The sequence below is a fragment of the Hoplias malabaricus genome, chromosome 12 (genome assembly GCF_029633855.1).
Source record: "Hoplias malabaricus isolate fHopMal1 chromosome 12, fHopMal1.hap1, whole genome shotgun sequence".
Lineage (NCBI taxonomy): Eukaryota > Metazoa > Chordata > Actinopteri > Characiformes > Erythrinidae > Hoplias > Hoplias malabaricus.
Window position 1 is genome coordinate 31,797,215 of NC_089811.1, and position 27,600 is coordinate 31,824,814.

Sequence of the window (27,600 nt, forward strand, 5' to 3'; positions counted from 1 at the left end):
TACCAAAGCCAGTCCATGGTCATGGAGCTGTATGCAACTCGTATGGTGAGATCCCGTAGATGAGCCACTCTATTACACAAATTGCTGAAAAAAAAGATAGCTGTTATACAAACTTGTTACAACACAGGGCTTCTGAACTTGGTGCATACGGAGCTGCCCAACACTTTCACTGTCCTGGCACATCAGTGAATTATGCCAGTTTACCAGTTATCCTTCCATATATATATATTTAACAAAGTTGCTCAGATGCTTACCCATTTCTTTCTGCTTCAGCACATCTACTTCCAGCAATGGCTGTTCACTTGCTGCTTGATAAATCCCACCCTTTGTCAAGTGCCACTGTAATAAAAGTGTTATTATTTTCACATTTCAGCATTTTTCATCTTATGGCTGATTGGTGTGTGCACTGCCCATTTGCTGAGGTCTATTCTGAAGAGGCCAGATTTTCTCACAAAGATTCAGACCAGTGGTTCCCAAAGTGGGGGGGCACAGCAAAGCAAATTAATGACATACATAATGCATGTCACTTGTTAGAATTCCATTGCAATTGTGATTTGTTGCTTTATTTTTTGTTAAACAGGGTTCACTTAGTGGGCAAAATAAATTCCAGTGGAGAAACAAACTATGATCCTTTTTCAAAGATAGCCTTTCAAGACCTTATTCCATACGACCCAAGCATTGGTTTACATCATGCATTGTCTCTCTCTTCTTCAACTGAAAACTGCTTATTGCATTTTAGGTGAACATTGTGGCACTTGCCCATCAGGATCAATGTAAGAAAACAGGCTCCAGGGCGTGTTTTGCAGCATAACAGAGTATAATTCAGGCGATATAATTTCCTGGCATTTATTATCATTTATTAATTAAACAGAACTGTACAATTTGTACCCAAAGTAGTTCTTACAGCCATTTTTTCTTTTATTTTCTATTTTTTTTTCTTAAAAAGCAACATCAAAGCAGCAAACACTCCAGGAAATCAAATTTACAGGAAAGAAGGGCAAAAAAAATGTTAAAGATTTGTACAGAATGAATTTGCTGAAATTTAACATCTGAAATTAAGGTCCTGTACAGCAAATATACATTATCTTTCTAGAAGGGATTCTTTTATTTATTTTTTTTATCCTGCATAGGATCCTGTACATTGTCATTTGTCTACATTTGGTTATGTTGTGCATTCAACATTAGTATGCTGCCTGGCCTCATTGTGACCCTAAATGTCACAATGTATGCTATAATTACATTCTCATAGCTAATTATACAAAGAAATGAGCTTTCCTCCAAAACCCAAACACCACCACTGAGCAGATGTGAAATCCATAGATACCTACACTATGTAGACTGTTTTAGCAAATGCCTGACATACAAATCCTGTTATCATGGCAGAAATCTCATGAATTTTCCTTACAGTGGGTTGCCAGGTCTTCACATATATTTTCAAGGCAACTGCCACAAAAAACAAAACAAAAAAAAAATTAAAATAAAAAATAACAAATGTCACATTTCAAGGTACTTATTAGTAGCAGTGCTCTATAGTTTCTTCAAGGCCATTACACTTCAACATTTATGCAGCGCTGTTCAATCTTGTCCCATACCCTCTTCTTTTCCTTTACACTTCACTTGGTCACTTACTCCACACTTGGTGCTGCCCAAAACCAAACACAAGCGTTAACCACCTTAATCTCCAATATCCACAACCTGAGGAGTTAAGTGTTTCATTTCCCTTGCTTGCTCTATCTCTGCCATGTTCCTGAAGAAGGGAGAGCAGAGATTGGCCAGCAATGCTGTCAGTCAGGGAGCCAGTGTGAGCTGTCAGTAGGAAATGACACTGGAAGAGGCGGGGCTTGAGGCCAGGTTGCCTGAAGAACTGGAGCGTCTCATGTGGGGAAGCAGATAGGAATCGCTTCCTAATTGATGTACATCGAACCTGTCCTCCTTTCTGTAGGCAAGACACCGTCTAATAAATGCCTGCAATCCACAACAGAACATTGTGTTAAAATGAATACTCAAACTCAAGATTTTATTTACAAAAATAAATAAATAAAATAAAAAAGCTGACATGTTTCCTTCAAACTTGGAATAAAAAATGCATTTCCACCTCAGTCTTTGAAACAATTAAAAACAAATGGAGTACATGGAGGACTACACTTACAACGAGGCAGAAATGTTTTTGATTACTGCAGTGCTCAATGCCATTCAAACCATGGAATAAGAAATATATTAAGTAGCTGCTGTGCAGGTTCTCTATATCAAGCTAATTACGGCGCTTTTGCTTTTCCACAGGCCAAATCTGGTACCTGGTTTTCAGTCTCAGCTCTCTCCGGGTTCTAACCGTGCTGAATAGGTACAAAACGGTGACGTGTAAACCCTCAGAGCGCTGATTGGCCAGAGAGACCCATCTCACCACAAAATGCAGATCTCATTTAAATCCAGCACAAACCGCCACTTGTAAAATGTCAGACGTTATAGCAGCTTTCACATTTTTTAATCGAACAGCAGCTCGTAACTTTACCTCAAGGTGTTTTGAAGGGGTTTACATTCTCCTTGGGCCGATGTCAGACAAAATTTTCAGTGAAAGTCGAACGTGTGACAAGTAAAACTGATCTGTGTGAACGGGAGTCGCAAACACACGACAAGTAAACAGCACATAGTTTAACCACCACCGTTGTTGTGGCTTTCAAAACTAGTGATTCCTGTTAGACGGGGTTTTTCGACACCACTGGCTCCTTTTCGACAAGCTTTAAGCGCGCCGAACGGAACCATATCTGTGTAGAGCCGGACCCATGCAGTGGAAAAGCGACATTAGTTCCAGTAGAAATGCTGTGAAAGAACTGGTCCTACCAATCAGTTCTATGTTAGTAACACTAGGGGGCATCCTTGTAGCACTACTGCAAATAAAATGACTCAAAATACCTTTGTAAAAATTACTCTCTCAGTCTTTCCCACCATGTTACTTAAACTTTGTTCCACCCACTGACCTTGGCCTCGTTGCTTGCCACAGGTTTGACAGGGAACTGCACCTCGGTGGCTTTGAGAATAGTGTTCTCCTGCAGGATATCTTGCTGTGACTGGTTATGGCCAAATGGCTGAAACAGAGTAAAAACATTCCTTTACAAACTCTCAAACAGGGTTTAAATGGTTAATACCTATTGCATGACTTATTATACAGACATTTGTTTAATATTTTAACTCTTAACTTATTATTGCTTTTTTTTTTTAAATATTACCGAATGTACACATTTTACATGAAACACGCAGCCTTTCCCAGCCTCATAAAATACTAAACAAAAAACAGAAGTATAAATGAGCACTGCATTGGATCCGAAAAACATGTAAGAACAGACATCGTCCTTGGTCATGAGTGCTGAACAGATCATAAATATATTTCACAATAGGAACAACAGAGGTAAAGCAAGCCATGTTCATCTCAAATAAAGTGTAAATCCAAGAGAAAAAAAATGATTTCCAGTCATTTAGTAACACACCAAAGCCTACAATTCATTAACAAAACACAGACAATTCAAGTGTCAGAGGATAATATCGCTCTGTTATAATTGTTTATAGCTTATAGCATAAACATGTTATGGCATGTTTCATAAGCAAACATATATAAGCTTGGTCCAATCATTGTGCAATATATTTTAAATATCTTAAAAGAGGGGGTTACAACTATTAAAATAATGTACAATTAGTGAGGGGAATAATTACTGGGTTATTTGCATATTCATAGATCACATTGTGTTCTTAAATAATGATTTAAATTCTGGGATGATCCTATGCCAATTTTAGTATAAACCCCATTTCCAGAAAAGTTGTAAAATGCAAGAATCTGTGTTGTGTTAGTTCCCTTCAACTCTCAAAAGCACATCAACACACACCTTTCACATTGACAAGTCACCCAATGCCGTGGTCACTGATACAACCCACAGCATTAGAAATACTGGCTTTTGCACCCATCTCTATGGATGATCCCGTTCGACATTAGCATAGAAACCACAACATGAAATTTTCATGAAAAGAAGCTGAAATATGGACTCCTTTGACAATAGCATGTTTCTGTTTTTTGGATCATCTGAGATGAGCCTGGGCCTAGATAACACGTTAGTGGTTCTGAATAGAATGGATGTATTTCTCTTTCTCCACATGTAACTGTTAAGTGTCAATAGTTTTTGAAGAACTCCCAAACTCAAGTGACTATATTTATGAAGGCAGCATGAAAGTTTCCTACACAGTGCCATCTGAGGGCTGAAAGGTCATATTTATTCAACATTACTGTCCAGCCAATTCTCACCTGTAGTTTGGCATATAATGAGAAGCAACAACCTATTTTTGTTTGCAAAGACTGAGCATTTCTGTGAATGGTCCTATTATATTCACCTTAAATTGTGTAATGCTTCAAAATAGTGATACATAAATGTTCTATAAACTTTTCACACAGTTTTCTCCAGTGGCAACATAATTTGAGTGTGGTGCAGGCACTGATTTCAAAGTTTTCTGCATATTGGGTTTGTATTTTCTTGGGAATAACAAATCAATAAAATATCAACTTATTATTCAACATATTTTTCATGGTTAACATATTTTCTAGCATGCATATGTTTAAAATATGGTTAAGAGAATTGATATCAAAGCAAGCATACTATTTGCTCACTACCCATAAAAGGACATAGTAATTTTATAAGACAAATTATTCATTTTTGAGAAAAATTATGGGAATAGTCACCATCGTCCTCATTACCCCTACAACCTACATACCTTTCTTCCATAGAGGCACTGAAAAAAGATGACTCCCACAGACCAGACGTCCACTTTGTTGGATATCTTTGGAGGTTCCTTACCCACAACAAAACACTCTGGAGGCAAGTACCTTACACGAAAAATCACACAAAAAAAAAATCTCAAAAATCATATGTAATACGTATAGTATCTACTTGTATTTCAAGAATATACACTGGTGTTCACGAGTTAGGGCATACATGGGTGAGTGTCACCTACCAGTATGTGCCAGCTCCTTGTGATGTCAAGTCCATTCCATCCACTCCATAATTGTCATCATCCATGATTTTAGACAAACCAAAATCTGTTATCTTTATTTCTCCACATGCTGTTCCATCCACTAGCAATATATTCCCTTAAAACAATGGGCAATGAACAATTATACAATAAGCAAAGATTACCTTCTAAAAAAAAGCTCACTACATTCCTGAACAGGATGAGAGTAGGCCTGGTACCTGGTTTAAGGTCATAGTGTATTATAGGTGGTTTGATCTCATTCAGATATCTTAGTGCATTAACGATCTGCATTACAATCGAACGAGCCTCTTTCTCTGACATCAGTTTGTGTTGCTTCAAGTAGAAATCCAAATCGTTGCCTTCACAGTATTCCAGAACTGTACAGAACCTATGGAGAAATTATAATATATTTTAAAAAGACTAAACATTGAATAAAAGGCTTATTGAATATCATTTTATCAACCACATCATATTTGAGATATCTTTTCAATATACAAAATGCTTAGGTAGAAAACAAAGCAAAGGTTTCATCTATAAATAAATCTGAGTCATATAGATGTAGCTCTTGACCCAGTTTCCAAAAAGCATCAGAGTCAGAGAAACACTGCAGGCAAAATACTAATGCTGTTGGTTTTAGGGGGCAAGTAGCCATTATACAAGTAAAAACAATAGCTTATGACCAACAAGGCATTCTCAACATCAAGGTGAATTAGAAATAAATGTCATAATCATTTTTTCTGTCCAAAACATGGCAGATGTCTCAACAAAACCACTAAATGAAGGACTCAAAGGTAGCTAAGTGTTTCCTGGTGAATTGTGTTGAATATGACTATGGGACGTTAACAAACACTGACAAAAATTAAGTTTCAGGCTGACGTAGGTAAAGTATTTTAAGATGATACTGTGCTACTGCATCTTTGGAATAACCATTCCTGGGCACAATTTAGCTAGGATGTGGAGCACAGCAGAAATTTAAAGCAGCAGTAGGTACTCACGTGTCCGTGTCCAGTGAAAAATAGTCATAAAGTTTGACTATTCGTGGATGATCCAGCTGCTTGTGTATTCTGTACTCTCTACAGGCATGTCTGCATATATGAGAGAGTGAGAGAGAAAGAAACACAAATGTGAGTGTTTATTTCAGCAACAGGAAGAAAGGGATGGAGAGGGTGAGAGAGGTTACCATGGGCAACAGAGGTGAGCCCCAGGCAGACAGACAGTCGGCCAGCCAGCCTCAGGTGAAACTGACTGGATTTCCAGACATTTACAGCACAGAACAGAATACCAATCAGACTTGAAATACCATATTACACATGGCCTGAGCTCACAAGGTTACAAAATGCAGACCTGTTTTACCTGCCAGTTCTATCAGCCTCTGGCCATCATACAGTCCAGTAGTTTCTTAACACAGGCAGTTTACATTTTTTCTTGTCAATACACATAAAACAAGCAAAACACTAAACACCTAGGTGCACTTCTGCTGGGGAGAAGATGGAATGAGAATCATGGAAAGACCAAAAGCAGGATTAACTGTCTGAAAATTATTTTCTGAAACATTGCTTTCACACACACACTTCCATTAAGACTGTTTGCTGGTACTATCAATTTATGACTAGGGATGAATGAAACATACTTGTGATAGTTCTCCTTCTTCTCCTCTCTCCAGTTTTTGTTGAGCTGATGGATTTTCACAGCTGCATACCTTTGTTCAATAAGGTCAAAAGCCTAAAAAGCACAAAATTAAACTAAAATGTAATACGATCTCACAAGTAAGGAATGCTGAAAAGACAGTACGAGAGTGTGAATACCTTGTAAACTTCACTAAAGCCTCCTCTTCCGAGCAGATGTAAAAGCAGGTATCGCTCGTTCAGAGTTGGGTGGTCTTTAAACCTAAGGATGCCACATAAACACAGTTGAGAGACATCAACTACTTTTAAATTACAATATGAAAAGAAGAAAAATCAGACATTGGTTTTCTTGCAGCTGTATGTCACACAGGACAAAAATGTAGGTGTTTAAGTTGTGCTACATTTGACTGATGAAAGTACAAGGTAATATTTTATGAGATTGGTAGATTATGCAATATTTTCATATTAGGGTGATGGGCATATTATTAACAGACAGGGTTTCATTTATTTAGGACATTGCTCAAACCTAAGAATGCTTCATAAGATAATTCAGCATATAAAACATGGGGTATGGTTTTTAAACATGATAAACAAAGCCTGGCAAAAAAGGTCATGTGCAAATACAAAGAAACACTGTCTGGCTTGTTATAATCGCACATTTCAATAACCTGAATCCGTTAGGCTACGGGGATGCATTAGTGCACATGGCATGGGTGACTTGCACATCTGTGAATGCACTGTTAAGACCAAACAATATATCGTTGCTGTCCAATGTAAACCCATGCGATGCAACACTATAGGAAACATGCCTTTGACAAATTTTTGTAATGTGTTGCTGGCATTAAATTAAAAATTTCTCAGCTTCAAAATTAAAAAAGATTTATTTGAAAGATTTTCAGATAAATACAGGTTTGAAAAACTAGAGCATCATTGCATTTTGTTTTCATTTACATTTTGCCCTGTCAATCTTTTGGAAATAGGTTTGTAAATATGCAATTTACAAAATATGTGTTTGTGAGGTCTGTGACTGAATAATTACTGATTAACATGTTTTAGCTGCAATAATACTTTTACTCGTATCTGTTAGCAGCTTATACAACAACGTGGAAAATAACCTGTTAGTGGAAACGAGATTATGTCTCACAAATGTCAAATTATTATCCTTCATCAAGCAAAGAAACCAGCTAAGGAGAATGCTGAAATTAATGGAATTAGGTTAGTAACTGTCCAACACACACTAGTTGTATGCTAAAATCTGGCCATAATTTGTGATCAAGATGGAAATTCATCCATCAAACATAAAACACAATGTGTTTGGCAAATCCAAAAACACTTACTAATCATCATGCCCTGTGCACTTACAGAAGCAATACTAAATAACAATGAAGAGATCACAGCTTACAAATGCTTTTTGCAGGCAAAAAAAAAAATTCAATCATTGTAGCTCAAGCAGTGATATATTCTTGGGTCATCTTGTATGTAACATCCTCAATATTTTGTAGGTCAGTGGACTACAGGGATATTTCTCAAAAGCTTCAGTTTCTGTCTGTTTAGGTCGTCCATACTGGATTTTGAGGTACAATATATTGCCAAAAGTATTTGCCTTTGAACGCATACATCCCATTCTTAATCCATAATGTTTAATATGATAGTGGCCCACCCTTTGCAGCTCTTCTGGAAAGGCTTTTCACAAGGTTTAGGAGTGGGTTTATGCAAATTTTTGAGCATTCATCCAGAAGCGCATTTGTGAGGTCAGACACTGATGTTGGATGAGAAGGTCTGGCTCGCAATCTCTGCCCTAATTCATCGCAAAAGTATTAATTCGGGTTGAGGTCAGGACTTTGTGCAGGCCAGTCAAGTTCTTCTACAACAAACTCACTCATCCATGTCTTTATGGACCTTGCACCAGTGTCATGTTGGAATAGGTAGGGGCCATGCCCAAACTGTTCCCACAAAGTTGGGAGCATGAAATTGTCCAAAATCTTTTGGAAGCATTAAGAGTTCTTTTCACTGGAACTAAGGTGCCAATCTCATTTCCTGAAAAACTATGCAGTCAGATAAGTACAGTTCTCCTGGCAAACACCAAACCCAGACTCATCCATCGGATTTGCCAGACAAAGTGCGATTCATCACTATACAGAACATGTCTCCACCGCTCTAGAGTCCAGTGGTGACATGCATCCGACGTTTTGCATTGGGCTTGGTGTTGTAAGGCTTGGATGCAGCTCCATGGAAACCCATTCCACTGTTCCTAAGGTAATTTGAAGCGACTGACTCTGTAGAAAGTTGCCGACCTTTGTGGCCGAGTTGCTGTCACTTTGTTATCATACAACTGACTTTAGACTTTTTGCACAAGTGGCATCCTATCATGGTACAACCCTGGAATGGAGCGTCTGAGAATGACAGATACTTTCACAAATGTTTGTAGAAGCAGTGTGCATACAAAGGTGCTTGTTGTTATACACCCGTGACCAAAGAAGTGATTTGAACACCTGAATACAATGATTTGAATGAGTTAGTGAATACTTTTGACAATATTGTGTATGTTTTGGATCACCGTGTTTTGTCAAAAGGTCAAAAGTAAGGTTTCCTTCTTGACTCTTCCATGAGGATTATGTTTGTGCAAGCAATGCTTAATGGTGGAACTCCTGACTCAACTTAACCTTCCTGCGGTTCTTGGCAGCCATATGAAGGTTTTGATTTACATTTCATACCAGTCTATGAGCAGTTCTCTCCAAAAAAATTCTTGGTTTTCTCATCTTAACCATTTTCTGAAATGCTACATTTCCCTGAAATACTATATTTAACCACAAGATGAAAATGGTTGGCTACACTGTTACAGAGCATTGTTTACAAGTATTTTCACATATTTAGACAAATCGGTGAAGGAGCCCATTCTTGCAGGGTGCACGAGCACATGCACATAAAAACAAAATCCATTAAAATGGTGAATTTAAAGGAAATTTAATTAGTTTAATGGCAGTTACAAAGATATCAGCCTCACAGCCAGGATTTTGCCAGTTGCATTCTGATTGGCTGTCTGCATCTTTCTAAACCTCATACCAAAATAGTAGACTTGTCATTGGTCCTTTCTTTTCTTACAGAAAGAAGGTGGTTCTTGGCCACGTTCAGTGGTAAAAGGCAACAGACTCTAGAGACCCTAGAGAGTCTGTCAGTGCAAGACTACTAGCCCAGTGACTAATTATTCACTGATATTAAACAAAATTGATCTAAATCTATAAATATTTAGGAAGTCCCAAAACGAAAATGTTTTTTCAAGTATTTGAGCCATGTTAGAATATTTCTATCTTTACTTTCTAGGGTGATCTGTTAATGTAAATTACAAGCATTTTTGACATATAGGTACTGTTGAATTATAAAATGTGATTTACACTACAGTTAGGGCAGTAGGTATTCTTCACCCTCATAGAACTTTACAGATTTTAAGTTACCACAACTCACAACTTGGTCAATCACGCTAGAAATGTTTTATGCCGCATTAATAATTATGCATATTATACTAAACAAAAAGTGCCATAACTTGCAGAACCCTGAAAGTCATAAATAATGATTCAGCTATAGAAGGCAGTTCAGTGTCACCATGGTGACCATACTCACTGAGAGCTGTCCTCGTTGTTTATTCTTTTCAGCTCACGGATGTGAAGGTTCCGCACCCGTTCCAAGCGCTCCAGCTCCGCCTGGATCTCAGCCTCCTCCTACGACACAACCACAAACACCATCAACCTTTCATCAAAAGACAGAGCACTCAACACTGACCACAAGCAGAAACATCTCATAGAAATAGATTCCCTCTATAGTATGGAAATATTAATATCTGATCTGTTAGAAACTACTGACCTTCTTGAGATGGCCAAGGCGTAGCTTGAAAATTTCCTCCTGCTCATGATACTCAGCTAAAGTTAATCTGCATACACAAAAGAAAGAACAAACAAATAAAAACAAATATCATAATTAGTAGTGGAAATAAAGCATGTTTCTACATGAAACAATTTCATAAATTACTTAAGCAACAGAAATACAGTACAGATACTCACAGCTGAGGTAGACTGGGTTTGAGAAAGGGGTCGTTCTCTGCCCCATTAACAGCCTTGGTTTTACGCTGCTTTGGCTCCGAATTGGCATTTGGGGTTTGAGGGTTACTGGCTGATGGGGGTTTCCTCTTGGCTAACAGCTTCCTTTGTCTCTCTATGTCCTCCCTCTGCTGGTTTATAGACTCCTGCTGCCTGCCAGACACACACACAAAGTACACATGGTGAACCACACCGTTAATACAGCTTGAATTGTTATTTCAATCCATGTGGACAATATTTAGATGAAAATGGGGGGGGGACAGGTATGTAAAAAGTACAAGCTGTTCCATCTTTTAACAACGCTGACACATTATTTAATGAATTTAGTCATAGTCTGTCTAAGGGAAGATAGACACCATAAGTAAATAATTATATAAACATTCTGCTTACTTGACAAGGTTCTGGAAAGCATATCCATCTGTCCACTGCTCAGTAAAGGAGGCCCCGTGTCTTACAGTGGTGAAGTGTCCTAACCGCAGCCTGTCCTGCATGCTCTTCTCTCGGCATGCTTGCTTCTCTTGGGTGCTCTAACGTTAGTTACAATAGTACATTTAAAGACATGAGAAGGGAAAAGAAATATTATATACACATCTCAAGTGAGCTGAAAGGTGGTGATTTGATGGGTCAGAAAGGGAAACACTGATTTAAAGCACATCTTTTCCTCTACTTATTTAAAAAAAAAAAAAAAACCCTTCCTCACCTTTTCAATGAGGAGTTTTTTGCTCATGGTGATACACTTGTTTAAGCGCTCCTTATACTTTTCAAGTAGTTTCTGTTGTTCATCTATTTGTCTCCTGAGATCACAGTTTGCCTTTTGTAAGAGGTAAAAACATTGTGTTAATATTTGTCCAAAGCACACAGATATTGTAGTTGTATGCTACAATTGAGCCATGATTGGCATTTAAGTCTCAAATTCTTCAACACACACACTAAATAAATATAAAAAAAAAAAAAAAACTAATCATCAAATGTGGCCTGGGCAAATGTCACCTTACAGAGGCAGTACTAATTAATAAATACTGTAAGCAAATAAGTAATTAAGCAAAAATCACAGCTTACAAAAGCTCTTTTTTCATTTATAATATTTCCCACTTTAGGGAAAAAAAAACACAAACATACCTCTATAACTGGCACCTACCACACCACAAATCATTTCAGACACAATTGTATGAAAAAGCACAGATACACTATTCTTGCTCTCCATTCCTCACCCGTAACAAGTCGTCTATTCTCCCCTCCTTCTTCTCCAGGTCCAGGTTTTTATTGCTCTCCAGAGCAGCCAGCTTCATTACAGTCAGATCAGTCTAGATGCAGAGAAGATTATGTACAGACATTTATTTACCCACAGCAAATAAGAGACCTAAATTGAGACTGGAAGTATAGAACACTTTCTTTTCTCACCTGGATACTCTTTACTGCTAACTGTTTAGGGTGCATCATATGGTCCCCAAAAGACAGACTGGTGGGTGATGAACTGTTTTGCCTGACCTGAATACGAGCACATGTTTAAAAAGACTGTTACGGCAAAAAAGTACACAACTATGTATGTGTAAGATGTGTAAGACATACACTAGATGCTGGTGCAGAATGGGAATGTGAGTTCTGGGGAAATCGAATGACTGGTGGCAAGCCTCGAACTGGACTGGACCCATTACCACCCTGTATCTAGAGAAAAAGTGAGCGAGAGGGGGGAAAGGGATAGGGAGATGGAGAAAAGGACAGGGAGATGGGGTGTGAGAGTAAACTGTTAATTTTTTTTAAATTGTTCCATTTATGAAGAACATTTACTTATGGTGTGTGTGCGCTTATTTGTCAGTAATACATTGTGTCAAATAAAACAGACTGACTGCTTTATTTCATTTGAACCAATTTAAGTTTGAAGAGTCAAACAATATATCATTTTCAAATTTTAGCTTATTAGTCAGTGAGAAATTCATTTAAACACTCACATCAAAATAATCACTAATTTTGGTTCCCCGAACAATAGATTTCCCTAAGAACAAAAAGAAAAAAAACATGGTGAGTAGTGAGGCTATAAATATGTAAAATAAATCTCATGCTCTGGCATAGAAAGAAAGCAAGAAAAACGTAAGGAAGAAAGCAAGAGAAAGATTTACCTTGGCTGCTCTCTGACTGAATCTCAGCTTTCCTCTTTCTTCCTCTAGATGATTCAGAGTGCTTTTTTTCAGGAGTCTACAGGATAGATCGTATTACAGAAAGGTTATACAACTAATACTTTCTAGATCCTGAAACAAATGAGAGCATTCCTTTTAAAAGGAAGGACTGAGACTTGAAGTGGAACTGCAGAAAAAGGAAAATCAGCCAAAATCTCCAAAATAAACATGCTATGACCAAACACTAGAGGTCACCTCTCAAAATAACCTAAAACCAAAACGATGTAACTTTAACCTCTTTGCTTCAATAACTTGCTTTTTGAGGAATGCTTCAGAACATTTAACAAAATGTAAATGATTGGTGAAGACAGTGGTACAAACCCTTGACCAAACAAAGAAATAACAGAGTGCCCATACACATTGCAGGGAGACTAAATTCAATTTCTCACAAATAAACAGTACAATGATTTGCCCCACAAAACACATCAACAGAAACATAACAAAACCACCAGCAAGTGGCTACAGAATGTACCAAATGAGCATTTTTATTCCAGCAAAATGCTACATCTGTATTTGTATTAATATATAATTATATTGGTATTAATATGTAGATAAAGAAATGTTAGTGTGACATGTCCATACATCATTTTCATCATAAAAATCTATACATTAACGTGAATTAATGCCTTGTTACAACCAGCTCCAAGCAAGAGGAGAAAGGATGCAGCAATCCTACTCAGCAGAGACAAAGAGTGGCCAGCTGCCAGTACATCTTTGCATTCTGATCACCAAGGAGTTCACTCGCTGCCTCAGCCTGGAAAATATTCTCAGCCACCTCCCCGCAAAACATATTTCTTTGACACAAGGCAATAAGATACCATTTTGTGGAAAATCAGATTGCACGCATTCAGAGTATGGCGGAACTTGTGTCTGTGAATATGTCAATGTCTGTTAAATGCAGATCTATTTATGGCTATAAAAAGAGGCTACTACCAGTACTCAGACATGGAGACCTCAGTTTATCCAGCTTTGACTATATACATTCCCTGTTTATTATTATATATTTATTTGCCCATGGAAGTCACATAAGGTTCCTTCTAACAGCACAGCATGTGATTAGTCTAGCTCAGATTTTAAGTTACTGCACTAGCTAAGAATGGACACAGTCACCAGACAGAGAGACAAAGAGGAAAAGACCAAAGAGAGAGACTGACTTACTGAATATGCAGGAGAACTGCCTCTTTTTACATCAGAGCCCTGGAAAGAAACAGTGAGGCATGGGCAGGGAGGAGAAAAGGGACAAACAGGGGAGAGAAGAAAGGGGAGAAATAAGACATTAAAGAAAAGCAGGTTTAGTGTAACAGACTACATGACCAAAGCCACTGTTTATAATTAGCCTTTAGTGACAGTGACTGAATGTCAGAGCAGTCTTAATGAGCGAACTGGGCTGGTTATGGATGCACCACGCGCTCCTTGCTGGCATTTTTGGGTCACATATGGGCACCAGCTCAGAGACAGGAAAACCCATGGAAATAAGATCATGATTTAAAAAAAAAAAAAAAAAAACTTGATTATTGGCCAGTAATTTCTAATAAGGGACACAAAACAACAATAAATACAAGAATGTGAGAATGTGTAACAATATTGTATAACAAAGCCTTCTAAAGGGGATAAAATAATACAGTGTATACTTATTTCACCATTTTAGACTTGTACAATTATTAAAATACTTTCATACTTGTGCTATCTATAGCCAGAGGGTTGCACACTCATTTCTGATATTCAACACACTAACATACTCTCACGTTTGAGGTCTGGTAATGATGACGCTCATATTTTAAGACAGAGTTCTATAAAAGTCTACATACAGTTTATGTTGTGCTGCTAGCACTTATTTGGTACACATTTAACCTTTTCTTTCTGAAGGGACCTGCTGAAATATATGTCTGACTGCTCATCACAGAGGTATAAAATTGAATAGCACAAATTTACGTAGGCCAGTTAAGTGTAGGTGGTAAAATGGGGAGCAGCTGCAGCACTCAGATAGGGTTGGCTCTTACATAAGCTTAATTTTGTCATCAAAATAAAAATGCAAATCCAGCCACTGGGAACATCCTCTCACAGCAATTCTATAGCCACCTTCAAAAAGCATACACAATATATAAATAAATACATAGATAAGGAATAAGTATTCCTCTATGATGTGTAGAGTACAGAAAGATAGAGTTGAGATGCAACAGACATCCTGTGCTGTATATTGTCTTTAGAGTGCTGTGTATTTTCTACAGATTTGTGTTTAGAGGAAAAGGCTAGTACTGGAGAACTGTAATATATTTTGGTCAGGGGTTGCTGGGCTGCTGCTAACTCTGCCATGTTTGATGTTATCTGTAATATTTATAGTATTGTCTGCTAGCTGCAGTGTTAGTGATGAATTTGTTGTGTAGAGGAGCCGGACTTGTTTTAATACCAATTTCTGAATCATATTCTGATACCTACTTATATATATTATATATATATATATATATATATATATATATATATATATATATATATATATATATATATATATATATATATATATATATATATATATATATATATATATGAGCACAAATCAATATCACGATTAATTGTAAATTTTACCACGATTGCACTGATTTCGTTTGTGTATTTTTGACCCTCATAGTTCAGTGACGAGGCTTGTACTGTAAATATGCTGCAGTATTAAAGCTGGGATATCTAATGATGCTGGGTGCTTGTTCCTCTTGTTTTTTGAGCACTGCTTATATTTGATGTGTGATTGTGCTTTGGTCGCTCACACTGTTTTTTCCCCTCAGTGTTTACATTTGACTTCTTTTTGTTCAGTGTTGTTTCAATTATAGTCAAATACAGCATGCTCACACCACAGATGATGTGTTTTTCTTTGGTATGGAGATGCTTGGTCATCCTCTGCATTTAGGTTGCTTCCATGTAGCAGATAGAGACAGAATCACGTGACTACATCATTGCAGCTTGGTTTTAAAAAGACAGTACATGAACACACAGTGGGGACAGAATAAAAATGATCAATGTTTTTGTCGATTAGAAGTTCTGATAGTCGATTCTGATGAGTCAAATATATTTAAAAACAGATTTTCTCACAAAAGGCTATAACAAAGGACATCATATTGTGCTGGGTAAATGTTCACTTCAAATTCATGCTTGTGTTAATTTGTAGTTTTTAGTAAAACTGTCCACTCCCACAAGTGCAAGACTCAGTAGTCCATAACTAGCCACATAGATATACAATTCTTGAACCAGGTTTACTTATCTATCCATCCATCTATCCCTTTAAAAATTAGAATAATAAAAAATAAATACAACATTAAAAATAAACAAAAATAAAAACTAAATGGCATGCTAGAATGGGAAAATTCACAGGAGCAGACAAGACTATGTAGTGATGTTAAGGTGCTGAACAGTAGAATTTGGTAGCATTTAAGTAAAGATGGACCATAAAATTATCCCACCCTATTTATTAACATCTGTAGTATTTCTGATACGTGATATGTGCATTATCTGTGGCATTTCCAGTGTCACATATTGTTGTGCTTTGCAGTCAGTTCTGTAGGTTAGGTGTAGTGGGAGCACTGAGGCGTGCTGTGTGTCTGTGGGAGTATTGTGACAGGTGTGTGTGGTGATTGAGAGTGTAACTGCTGCATCATTAGAGAGCACGCTGACGTATGGGGGCATCTGTGTGCCTGACATCTGCGCACAATCAGCAGCTCCGGCCAGCATAGGACAGGAGAGGGCTTTATAAACCCTTCATTTCCGCTCTCTGCCTTTCTCTCTCTCCGACCTCCTTTAGCTTAGCCCCCCTCACCCCCACCCAATCCCTGCACCCCACCCCACCCCCCCACACACACACACACCTTTCGTCCGCATTCTTTTTCCTGCATTACCAAATACCATCTCACCCAGCTTGCTCTCTCGTGTACTATCTCTCTACCAATCTGTTTCTCTCCAGCTCTCTCCCTCTCTCTGTGATATATGGCACAAGCAGGTGCGCTATGCAGGGGGCAGGAGGGGGAGGGTTGCAGACAACAGTCTTAATGTCTGGGAGTCTGTGCCTGTGTGCACGCATGCTTATGTGTATCTCTATGCGCATGTGTCGGGTGGTGCTAGCAATGCTTAGGTTTAAGTCTTCGAGGTAAACAGATGCAAGCTCACTAATTTGCCAAGTGCCTAACCACACATACGTTCTCTCACACATGCATGGCAACACTGTATCACAGCATTCAAATTTGAGGTCAACTCTAAAGCTGCGAATGTTCTGGAAAAGCAAATATGCAAGTTGTTAAGAAACATAAAACAGAACATACCTCTGACTCCTTATCACTGGAAGACCCCAGGCTGCCAAAGCTATGATTCGAACATTCGTTGTTTGTTAAGCCCTGAAACATTAAGATTGCATAATTCATACACAGATTCGCACATATCCCCACAAACAAATAGACCTCATTCTTTTTATCTTCTCCATTCTAACACCTTGCATCAATACAGCAGGTGGTGATTGCGAATTAACGACATCCCACAGAAAAGCACTAGGCATGCAGCACTAGAGCCTACCGAGGGGGAGCAGACAAGCCACAAAAAGGGAAATCTTTCAGAAAATCCATTCATCTCCCAGCCTGGTCTCTACTAAGATTATTAGAAGTATCAGAAAAAAAAACAAAAAACAAAGAATCATGAATTTCCATGAAAAATCAGAAGCTTCCTTTCATCGATTCATCTCCTGACTAAGTAATCTACTGAGAGACTGCAGAGGTGACAGAAGTGTAGGTGGAGCTGCTGCCATTTTGCTTTTACTTCTTGATCAGCTGAGAGAGAGAGAGATAGAAAAAAAAGAGAGAGAGAGGCAGAGGCAGCAACCTCTGATTTTAGGTCACTCTGCCACTCACTTTGGTTCCTCCACTGGTGCTGCCAGTACTGCCCCCTGTGCTGCCACTGACTCCTCCCATGAAACGTGCCTCCAGGAGTTCCTGTCGGCGTGGGTCCAGACTATGCAGCTCATCCATAGCACCTAAGAACATACACACAAACACATAAATATACAGCTCAAGGCTATGAAACCTCAATTACAAAATACACAAATACAACCTGAACTCTAAAGGTATGTTTATATTTTGCACTTGATCAAAACCCAGAAACACAGTAGTCAAAATATGAAAATTTTAACTTGAAAACAAGAGCTCTCTATTAAATAATCTTCAATTGTATTAATATTTTTTTAAATGAATAACTGAATATTTTACTAAACCTCATATAAACCATATTTAACTTATGAACTAATTTAATCTGAGAACTAATTAAGTTTTAAATAGATTATCAAGCAAGCTTAAACATTATGAAATATATAATGGAACGTTTTCCAAAAGAACCTACAGCTGAATTCCTGTTCAGCTCTGCTGTAAAGACATTTTGTAATAAGTAAATAGTGTGTGGTGGCTTCAGAGCGTATATGTGGTGGCATGAAGTTTCCAAAAGGAAGTCTACTGGCATGAGTCACATTAGGAATAATCACAGACTTCAGCAGAAACAAATGATTGAGATTGCAGTAACAGTTTTCAATAAAGCAGGTTTCAAGAACCTTCACCATGACTAAAGATTTCATTGCATTGTGAAAAGGTTCTTTAGACTGATGTCATCCTTGTAACATCAGAAGAACTGTTTTTGCTGCCATATAGAACCCATTCTTCATCAACCGGAAGAACCCTTTCATGATGCAAAGAATCCTTGAATCATGTAAAAGGTTCTTTTTAAGTGTTCAGAGATCTATATAGAATAATTTTCTTTACTAAAGAATGCTTGCAGAACCATCATGGTCATTTTTGATTTACAGCTGATTTCATAAAAATGTCTGGACCAAAGTCCCAACCAAGGTTCATTTTAGATTACATTGTATATTTTTTTTGTTCGACAGTTTTGGTTTCAGGATGCAATTTAGCAAACAGGCTAAGAGACTTTCCTATGTCCAATCGTCATCATGAGGGTGGCTAGAAAAAAAAAATTTAGATTCATTTTTACACCACCATAAATAGCTTAATATGTTGTATTTGCTGATTAATGCTGTATCGCATCTCACACCTGCCTGCTCTTTACTTTCTACACTACAGAGACCCTTCCAGTCATGATGGGGCATCTTTTTTTAAACCCTATATAGTGTGCAATTTGGGATAGAGAAAATTTAACAGTAGGAACAGTTTACTAGAGTAACACATGACATAAATACCAAGACATTCGATGTGTGAGACTGGAGAGAGGGATTTGGTTATATTTCCTTCATGTGTATAACTCTGAACATTACAGCATTTAGCCCGACTGAGAAACATTTACATAATCTCATGATATTCACAGTTCTGTGTTGATGCAGTTTTCACTTAAGGCAGCATGGTGTTGGTTACGGTAAAGTTACTTACAATTAAAATAAATTAAAAATGTTTTCTGTGTGAAGTGAGAATATCACCTGGTCACATCCATCTCTGTCATTTATACTGCCTCAAATTCTGAAGGTCAGAGTCATCCAAAATACGTTTTTTCACATTGCACATGAATCTACCCGTTTAATGTAGTTTAGAAAGTAAAGAGCAGGCAGGTGTGAGATGCGATACTGAGTCTGATTGTTTCAGACTAAACTGAAAATCTGAAATCCAGACTAGGCATGGGCAATATCCATATTTTTCATAAAGTTATACTGTCTCAATAAATTAACACAGTATCCAATCTTACTGTGGGGGTGGCGGGGTACACTGTTGTGAGCCTCATATCGGTGAGCACAAAGTCAAGTGAAGTGTTTTCAGGCACTGTGCAGTTCAGCTTAACACAACCCAACAGTGCGCACACAGACATATTGAAGATAAAAACCAGTTTCTGAGAGAGCAAATTTCAACTCAGGCTCGAGGAACAGAAAATAAGTGAAATAAGATGGTTCTACACTGTTTAGAAACATAGCTGGCCAGCTAACAGGGACTTCAGCACATTATAGCAGGTGGTTTTCCAATACATTCCCAACATCGAACTCATTCCCAAATGAGTTCAAATCACACAGAGGACAAAGCCTAATACCTGTGAGCACAAATCAAGTGAAGTATTTGGAGTATCCTTCCTTTTATTCAGCTTCCTTCCTCTCTCATTTAATCCCACTTCAGCACTACACTTACAACTGCCGTGGGCTACTGGGCTTGTTTTCCCCCCACCCGTTTTCAGACTATTACTTTACCATTCATTACACCTCCGCAACTCCCTTAAATGCACATGAATGAACTCTTTAGCCTCATACTAACCAACTTAACACACACGTCATAATTTTGAAATACAGTCCTCATTTTGAGATACCTGTGCAGCAGTATACAGCATACCAACCAACCCTAGTCCAGACCAAATATGGTATGTGCCAAAGCACCGAAAGTTAAATTTCTTACCAGTAAACAATATTAACCAGTACCCATAACCACCCAATAGTAACAAACGTATCTAACCATTTCATTCTGAATTGTGTGCAATTGTGTTTTTTTTAACTTATTAATGATTCTTTATTATATTAATATATTACCATATATATTACAGCTTCAAAATCATTAATGATTCTTCACTGAGCTGTAATTGGGAGAATAAGGCCTCTGTCGTTGCTACCCTGCAGTTCCTTATTACCTATTGTGTCAATTAGTAATTTTTCTAACGTAGCACTTAATTTCATGCATTTTATCTAAATAAGAGATGGATTTTTCATTTAGGACTTCAGACAATCCTCAGACAATTGTAAAGTAACCAGCACTTAAATAAATCATGACATGTACGCCATTATGCCTGAAATACCCACATTTTTAAAATACCACAATATGGCATTAGTAAGGGTGGCTCACTGCCTTCCGCATGGAAGGGGATTTTAACTTCTCTAAATTATGGCTGTGAAGCATTTTTCCCTGTGTAGCATTAGTGTACAGATCAAAAGATATGACTAATTTGAACTACTGACGTATGAATGACTCCTCGGTTTATTATTTGCACATGTAGCCATGTTAAAATGTTGTTTTATAGTAGCAACACACACACAGCAGGAGCACATCATTTCTTCCTGTTTACAAATCCCAGAGGTTACTTACACACACCCACCTCAAACAGATATAGACACACAACTCAACAGGGCTGGGAGCCTAGGGATTTCTTGATGGCACCATGCCCATAACAACTGATGAGCCAGACCCAAGAGATCACACCCTTCATTACTCAAGTGAACATATAACACTGCAACAGCTCAACACAGCTGACCTCTAACAAGGGTTATCGTTTTCACTGACACACACACACACACAAAGACCCCCAAGAACACATTTATAGTACCCAAGTTAGTGAATTAGGGACTGCTGTAAAGAAGAACCCACAAGAGACATTACTTCAGTGTTTCACCACAGCCCTAGAGCTCAATTTATTGCAATGAAATTTTGATACAAGCCTAGGCAAGACAAAGCTTGGTTAATCTGAGGCGTCTAGGTCAGAATGGGGTTCATGAAACTAACTGTGACTGCAGGAGAGTCTAAAAATATGAAGCACACATGATGAAGGCTAGTATTCCTGCATTGAAACAGCTCAGCAAACTGAAACACAAGCACATTAGATATGACATCTGAACAGAAATAACACTGAATTCGTGTGCTCCTTTTTGTAGGATATTTTCCATCTTTTATCATCCACATTCTTGATACTCCTACTACATATACCTCTTGGTCTCCCTCCCTCCTTCTAAAGCCCCAGGCTCGATCAGCCCCTCAGGCACAGCGGTCTGGATGTAGCTGTGAGGATCCTCCAGGCTACACAGAGCTGGCAATCTCCTCAGGGCCTGCCCTGCTGCCATCATCTTTCACTAATGAGCAGCCATCATGGCTCTACAGCACCCACAATTGCAGGAGGTCAGTGCAAGATTACATCGAGCCAGTGCCACTGTAACACACAGATAGATGCAACAGAAGCCTAATATATTCTCTTTGAACATAATTACTTGTCTTGTATTCATTAGGCTATTTGTTTTTCTTCATAAGGCACACCATTGATGTTAAATACTGCTTGTTGCAACCCGAGGCGGGGGTGGGGTGACCAAAAAAAAAAAAAACTGACAAAAGAAATTAATAAATAATGCGGAAATATATTTATATCGTTTATCCACACAAACTTTTATGATAGTAAAAAGAATCTTGTACTGGTGTTAACAATGTAACAGCAAGTAATTTGGACAACCAGTCAATATAGTAATACATGTATGCAGACTTCTAAAATGTAGCACTGAACATTGCAGTTCTTGTCTATAGTAAGCTGTTTCCTAAAGCTTAAGCCAATACAACAACATGATTAAATTCCAATACTGAGGCATAGCTGAAAGTCACATCTTGCAGCTTCCATCTTGTCTCTAATGTGCTTAAAACTAGCTATTGGTTATTTTCTGTAAATAATTTAAAAAAAGAAAAACTGACATCTCTCCAGTTTTTTGTTGTCTCTTGTGATGCCACATAAGGTCAATCATTATCCTGATCTGTGGCAAGCCCCAAGAAACCATTAAGACAAACAGAGAGAAAAAAAGACAATTTCATTGTGTCCTCACCTCGACCAGATAACCAAAGAACAAAACAGCACTGTCTACTAGACTATTCTCACAAGAGCTGCCCTCCACTGGGACATGCTCCGATTGGCTCCCAGAGCTCCCTCCCAGATACCACCAGAAGCATCAAAAACAAACTGCTCTCACCACTTAAGAGAGAGGTGTAATTACAGAGGTGAAAACGTAAGACTTTAAGGGCTTAATAAGGCCCTATATAATAATAATGATAAACTTTATTAAAATGAAATGACGACTCCGCACATGGAAGACACACTGATGTAAAAGCTTGCAATGGTGGTGCAAAGAAGCAAAGCTCATGAAGGCTTCCTAAATCAAGTCACAGAAAGCTAACAAAAGTCTGGAAATGTCCATGCAACAATATCAAATTAATTATTTTTATTTGCAGCACCAGTGTTTAAATTGGTTTCAGATCATTCTTTGTGATTTCAGTGTAGGATGTTTACATCCAAATCACTAGCTATATCTCACTGGAAAAATGAATATATATATATTTTTAATTATCACTATTAAGGCCCAATAATTTAAATCATATGCAAAAAAACAGACAACCAAGGGTACTGATAAAAAATGAAATAGTCAATTCACACACAAACTAGATTACATCATGAGGTGTGGAGGGAATTTGTATTGATCTTTAAATCATTAAACGCTGACAGCTAAATGGTATAAGCAACAATGTCATCTACTGTGATTAGCAAATGGAAAAGCTCAGAATTTCCACTGCTGTCATAAAATGACAAAATGAATTGTAACTATCTATGCATTAAAAAGTTATACAGTGGTGCTGACAAGTAAATGGTACATTGATATATGCAGACAGTGAGACCAAACAAAAATAACAGACAGATTGACAATAGAAACAGTGACAGAATAGAATATACTAATTACAAACACCTTTTCCTCATGTATTACTTAGCTCACACTAGTGCTTGGCAGCTAGATTCATTAAGCCCTCTTTAGTCTTTAACTTCATTTGACTCTACAGTAGATTATTCCCATAAAGCATTTAAGCTCCGTTCATTCAGCTGCTTAATGCGCAGTCCTGTCTAACAGAAAGAACAGGAGCACTATTAACCACTAATTTACACACACAGCCGAGGAAAGAGCAGCATAAAGACAACACGACCTGGCTCTCTCTTTCCCTGCCTTCGAATGGAAGGGCAGGTAAAGAAAAAAGGCAGAGAATGCAAAAGGGAGGGGAAAAAAGGCAGAGGGAGAGAGAGAATACCCCTGAGACACAAAGGATCAGGTAGTACAGAAGGGACTAGGACAGCCAAGATGGATGCCAGCATGGCTCATTTGTGGAGAAGGGTGAAAATATGTGCTGCTCTCATCCTATCCTAGTCTAGCATACATCCTTAGGAACAAGATAGCGCATACATTTGAAAAATTACAGCATTTTATTTAGCTGAAATAAAATGCAGTATATTATAGGCTACTGTTTAGATAGCAACTTCTCTAAGGAAATATACAATCAATGTCCAAGGAAATGAAAACGTATTAAATGACATCTTAATTATGCAGACAAAACATGATTATTTGGCAGTAACCCTCCTGTAATATCTTTAATTTCTGTTTCATAAACCAAAGAACAAAGCCCCCAGTGATGTGCTGTACAGCATTAAGAGTCACTGGAGGAGCAGCTAGAGGATATTTCAGCTTGGAGCAAAGGGTAACCTGAGAAATGTCATGTAACACTCATGATGCAGACCAGTAAATAACATTCTGCCAAATAATGATGCAAGGTTTCACTTTGAAAACACATACAATACATGTTTAACATATTTTGTGTGTCATACCTGAACAGAACAATGAACCAATACAATCATATTAAATCAGTGTAGGCTGAGGGCAGGGCAGCAAAGCAAGAAAATCCTTAAAACATAAACACTGACTTCTTAGATTGCATTATCTGTCATAAATTCACAGATTACTGGTTTCAGTACTGTAGGACAAAAGTACATTCTTGACTCAGCAATCTTCATACTGCTACAGCTTTCAATAGCCATTAAGTCACTTTCCGTACTTCTTAATTTAGAAACAGTCAATCGCAAAATTATTAAAACAGCAAATGCCTGTTGAAAAAATGAATGCAGCTGAAACATTTGAAAACAACTTTGACTAGCACATTTTACTGTCCATATGTACCACTAATGAACAACTTTTAAGCTACCAAATAATGGCAGTAATAAAACAACAACAAAAAAAATTCCATCAAGCAACAAAATAACCAGAGCACACTGTGGATTTGCATAAGTATTGAAGCACACTGTTCAACATTCTTGAGGTGTTTCACCCATAAGATATTCACTGCATCAAGAATCAAGCAAACTGAAACACTTGTTAAATGATAATGTTATGATAATGCTATGTTTTTAGTGAGCACCTGTTAACCCTATCCATGTGTTATATGCAAGAACTGCAATCAAAAATATTTGGCCGAGGGAAAAAAAAAAAAACAACTTTATCTCACATTCAAAAAATATATAGCCATACCAAGTTAAAGACATTGTTTTTGCTACCAAAATAACTGTCAAAGACATGTACGTCATCTTTGTAAATCTAAAGTATGTATATATCAACCACAAAAGTGTTAAGTGTTGAAATTCACATTCCCTTTACATCCCTACATGCTCTTCTCCCACTCACTGGTCATTGTGTTTTAAAATTACATAAGTTAAAAAAAAACAACTTTACTTTATTTAAATAATGCCACTCTCAAGACTCTACCCTTTTTTCTGTTTCATAATAATCATTCCTATTAAAAAAAAAGTTACATCTTACAATCAGGTAGTTGACTACAATAATCCTGTTATCCATCAAACATGGAAAACTATTTCCACCAAAATCAACACTGTATTCACTGCCTGATCAAGCCATGGGGAATAAGTGCTGCTTGCCCAAATCTCTGTGGTGATTTTTGCATACTAACATCATAATGGATTCTTAGATTTATGAAAGACTCTGAAACTGCTGAAAGTGACATTTCTTTGAGTCCTCAAAACTTAAAAACTTTTAGCTTAAAAATATCTAGCCTAAAGTACAAAATTATGCGTACTAAACACACACAAAAATATTTGAAAAAACATTTAGGGATTTTACATACATACATCTTTTCCACTTGTCCATTTCAGGGTCACGGTCATTTAGAGATTTAAAAATAAATAAAAATAAATAATTTAATAATAATAATTCAGATACATTCTATTACTTTCCAAGACTGCAATGACATCTTTGATGAATTTGATTCAAAGAATCTTACTAAAAGTAATTTAAGGCCCTGTGCATCCACCAATATAAAGTCTGGTAGTTACTCTTTCAAAAGTATATGCCCAACAAAAATTTGCACATGGACACATTTAAACACATTTTAACATTAGAAAATCGCTGTACAAGAACAGTTTATATGGGAGACTACCATAGCGCATACCACACAAAAAAAGCTGCCCTAATAAAGAGTGCTAAGATTACTTAAATAAAGAATACTTACAGCATTATTGTAATGAAGCTCTGTGGACAAAATATATTGATTCATTTATTCATTATTTGTTTGTAACCGCTTATCCAGTTCAGGGTCGCGGTAGGTACGGAGCCTACCCGGAATCACTGGGCGCAAGGTAGGACACCCTGGAGGAGGCACCAGTCCTTCACAAGGCAACACACACTCACACATTCACTTATATACACCTATGAAAACTTGAGTCGCTAATCCACCTACCAACGCGTGTTTTTGGACAATGGGAGGAAATAGAGAAGTAGAATGACTCATTTTATCTTGCGTATTATGTTGCTGGCTTTACACCAATTGACTTTGCATGTGAATTCACTGTTACAGACAATTTTCCAATGTCGAACAAATTCGCATAAAGTCTCGAGTCTTGCTAGAGTTACATTGCGGAGGTCAAAAGAGACGTTTAACTTTTTCTCGTATTATATCTTAGATAAAATCATCCAGGTATAATATCATTAATCTTCAGTCTTTGTTATTGCAAATAGTGACGTGGACACTGTTACTAACCAATTAACACTGAAAAGTACTGTATTTAATGTACGAAAATAGCTCACATTTGGAGTTAATTATATTCATGTGAGGCAGACATAAAAATGATCTACTAACGTACACATCACACTTAGCACCCCTACCTTGCACGTCCAATAACGCTGCCCCACCACTTCGATTCCTGACACAGGTGGCTCCTGACCAATTAGCTGTATTTGACGAGTTTGCAATGATGATGTGGAGGTGAGGGGCACTAATAAACTTGATGGTGGAGCGGCAGTCACTAATGTGGCACTAGTGTAGTGGGTGAAGTGGTTCAGCTTGTCACTCCATAACAAAGACACTGTAGAGGTCACTAAAATTACAAAACTTGTATAAATGTACTTTAAGGTGCTACAGTGATTTTAAAGTCCAGTTGTGTTCCTTAAAAGATCCTCTTCTACAGGAGGCCTTATGAATACCTGTAAACGTTTGTTACATTATGTGCAAAATAAAACAATAGTACTGGGGACAAAATAGGGTGTTAAAATCATCACAGCTTAAAAACCTACAATTAAATGTAGATAATGGCACAATTATGTTCCCTATCTAAAAGTACTGAATATGTACCAAAGACAAATGTTTTTTCTGAGACTAGTTGCAGTCTTGTAATTAGTGACACTGCAAGGTTTTCAGTCTTTGCAAAATCATAGTTTGCGACTAAAATCTCTGTGACGTTATCTTTAGATGTGAGAGTGTCACACTTTAGTCTTAAAAGTATTTTCAAAGTTATCTAGTGTATGGTTAGCAGTAGGCAGATTACAAAAAAACTGACTTGGTTTTTTTTATTTCAAAGTTTGTGGGTTGGGAGGAACTTTACATCAACAAATTAATATGTACATGCACTGAAAAAGTGACTGGTTTTTATGTTATGTTTCCTCAAAGTCCTACTGAAATTCTGTTGAATGTGATGGAATTAACCAATATTATTCTTAATTCAACATATTAACAGTCAGAGAATGTGTCTGGTGGAAGTTAAATAAGTTAAGTTTTTTTTAAACAAATGGTCCTCGTTGTACATTGACATTTATGCATTTGGCAGACGCTTTTATCCAAAGCGACTTACAAAAGA

The 27,600-nt window shown here is 37.5% G+C and overlaps 1 protein-coding gene across 5 annotated transcripts in view; it reads right to left on the reverse strand.

Moving 5' to 3' along the window:
• Nucleotides 1–845: 845 nt before the first annotated feature.
• Nucleotides 846–27,600, reverse strand: part of tlk1a (tousled-like kinase 1a) — a 29,986-nt gene continuing 3,231 nt past the window's right edge. For 4 of the 5 annotated variants that reach the window (XM_066686431.1, XM_066686429.1, XM_066686430.1 and 1 more), the window contains 21 exons: nucleotides 17,781–17,902; nucleotides 17,202–17,273; nucleotides 14,059–14,097; nucleotides 12,844–12,919; nucleotides 12,676–12,719; nucleotides 12,296–12,391; nucleotides 12,128–12,214; nucleotides 11,938–12,030; nucleotides 11,427–11,537; nucleotides 11,117–11,253; nucleotides 10,691–10,879; nucleotides 10,494–10,560; nucleotides 10,254–10,351; nucleotides 6,816–6,897; nucleotides 6,641–6,732; nucleotides 6,006–6,095; nucleotides 5,229–5,398; nucleotides 4,993–5,128; nucleotides 4,753–4,864; nucleotides 2,976–3,083; nucleotides 846–1,965 (listed from right to left, as the gene is read on the reverse strand). In XM_066686431.1, the coding sequence (XP_066542528.1) occupies nucleotides 1,810–1,965; nucleotides 2,976–3,083; nucleotides 4,753–4,864; nucleotides 4,993–5,128; nucleotides 5,229–5,398; nucleotides 6,006–6,095; nucleotides 6,641–6,732; nucleotides 6,816–6,897; nucleotides 10,254–10,351; nucleotides 10,494–10,560; nucleotides 10,691–10,879; nucleotides 11,117–11,253; nucleotides 11,427–11,537; nucleotides 11,938–12,030; nucleotides 12,128–12,214; nucleotides 12,296–12,391; nucleotides 12,676–12,719; nucleotides 12,844–12,919; nucleotides 14,059–14,097; nucleotides 17,202–17,273; nucleotides 17,781–17,902 (2,177 nt within the window). In that variant the 3' untranslated portion in view covers nucleotides 846–1,809. The remainder of the gene's footprint in view (nucleotides 1,966–2,975; nucleotides 3,084–4,752; nucleotides 4,865–4,992; nucleotides 5,129–5,228; nucleotides 5,399–6,005; nucleotides 6,096–6,640; nucleotides 6,733–6,815; nucleotides 6,898–10,253; nucleotides 10,352–10,493; nucleotides 10,561–10,690; nucleotides 10,880–11,116; nucleotides 11,254–11,426; nucleotides 11,538–11,937; nucleotides 12,031–12,127; nucleotides 12,215–12,295; nucleotides 12,392–12,675; nucleotides 12,720–12,843; nucleotides 12,920–14,058; nucleotides 14,098–17,201; nucleotides 17,274–17,780; nucleotides 17,903–27,600) is intronic. The other variant, XM_066686432.1, reaches the window with a different exon arrangement.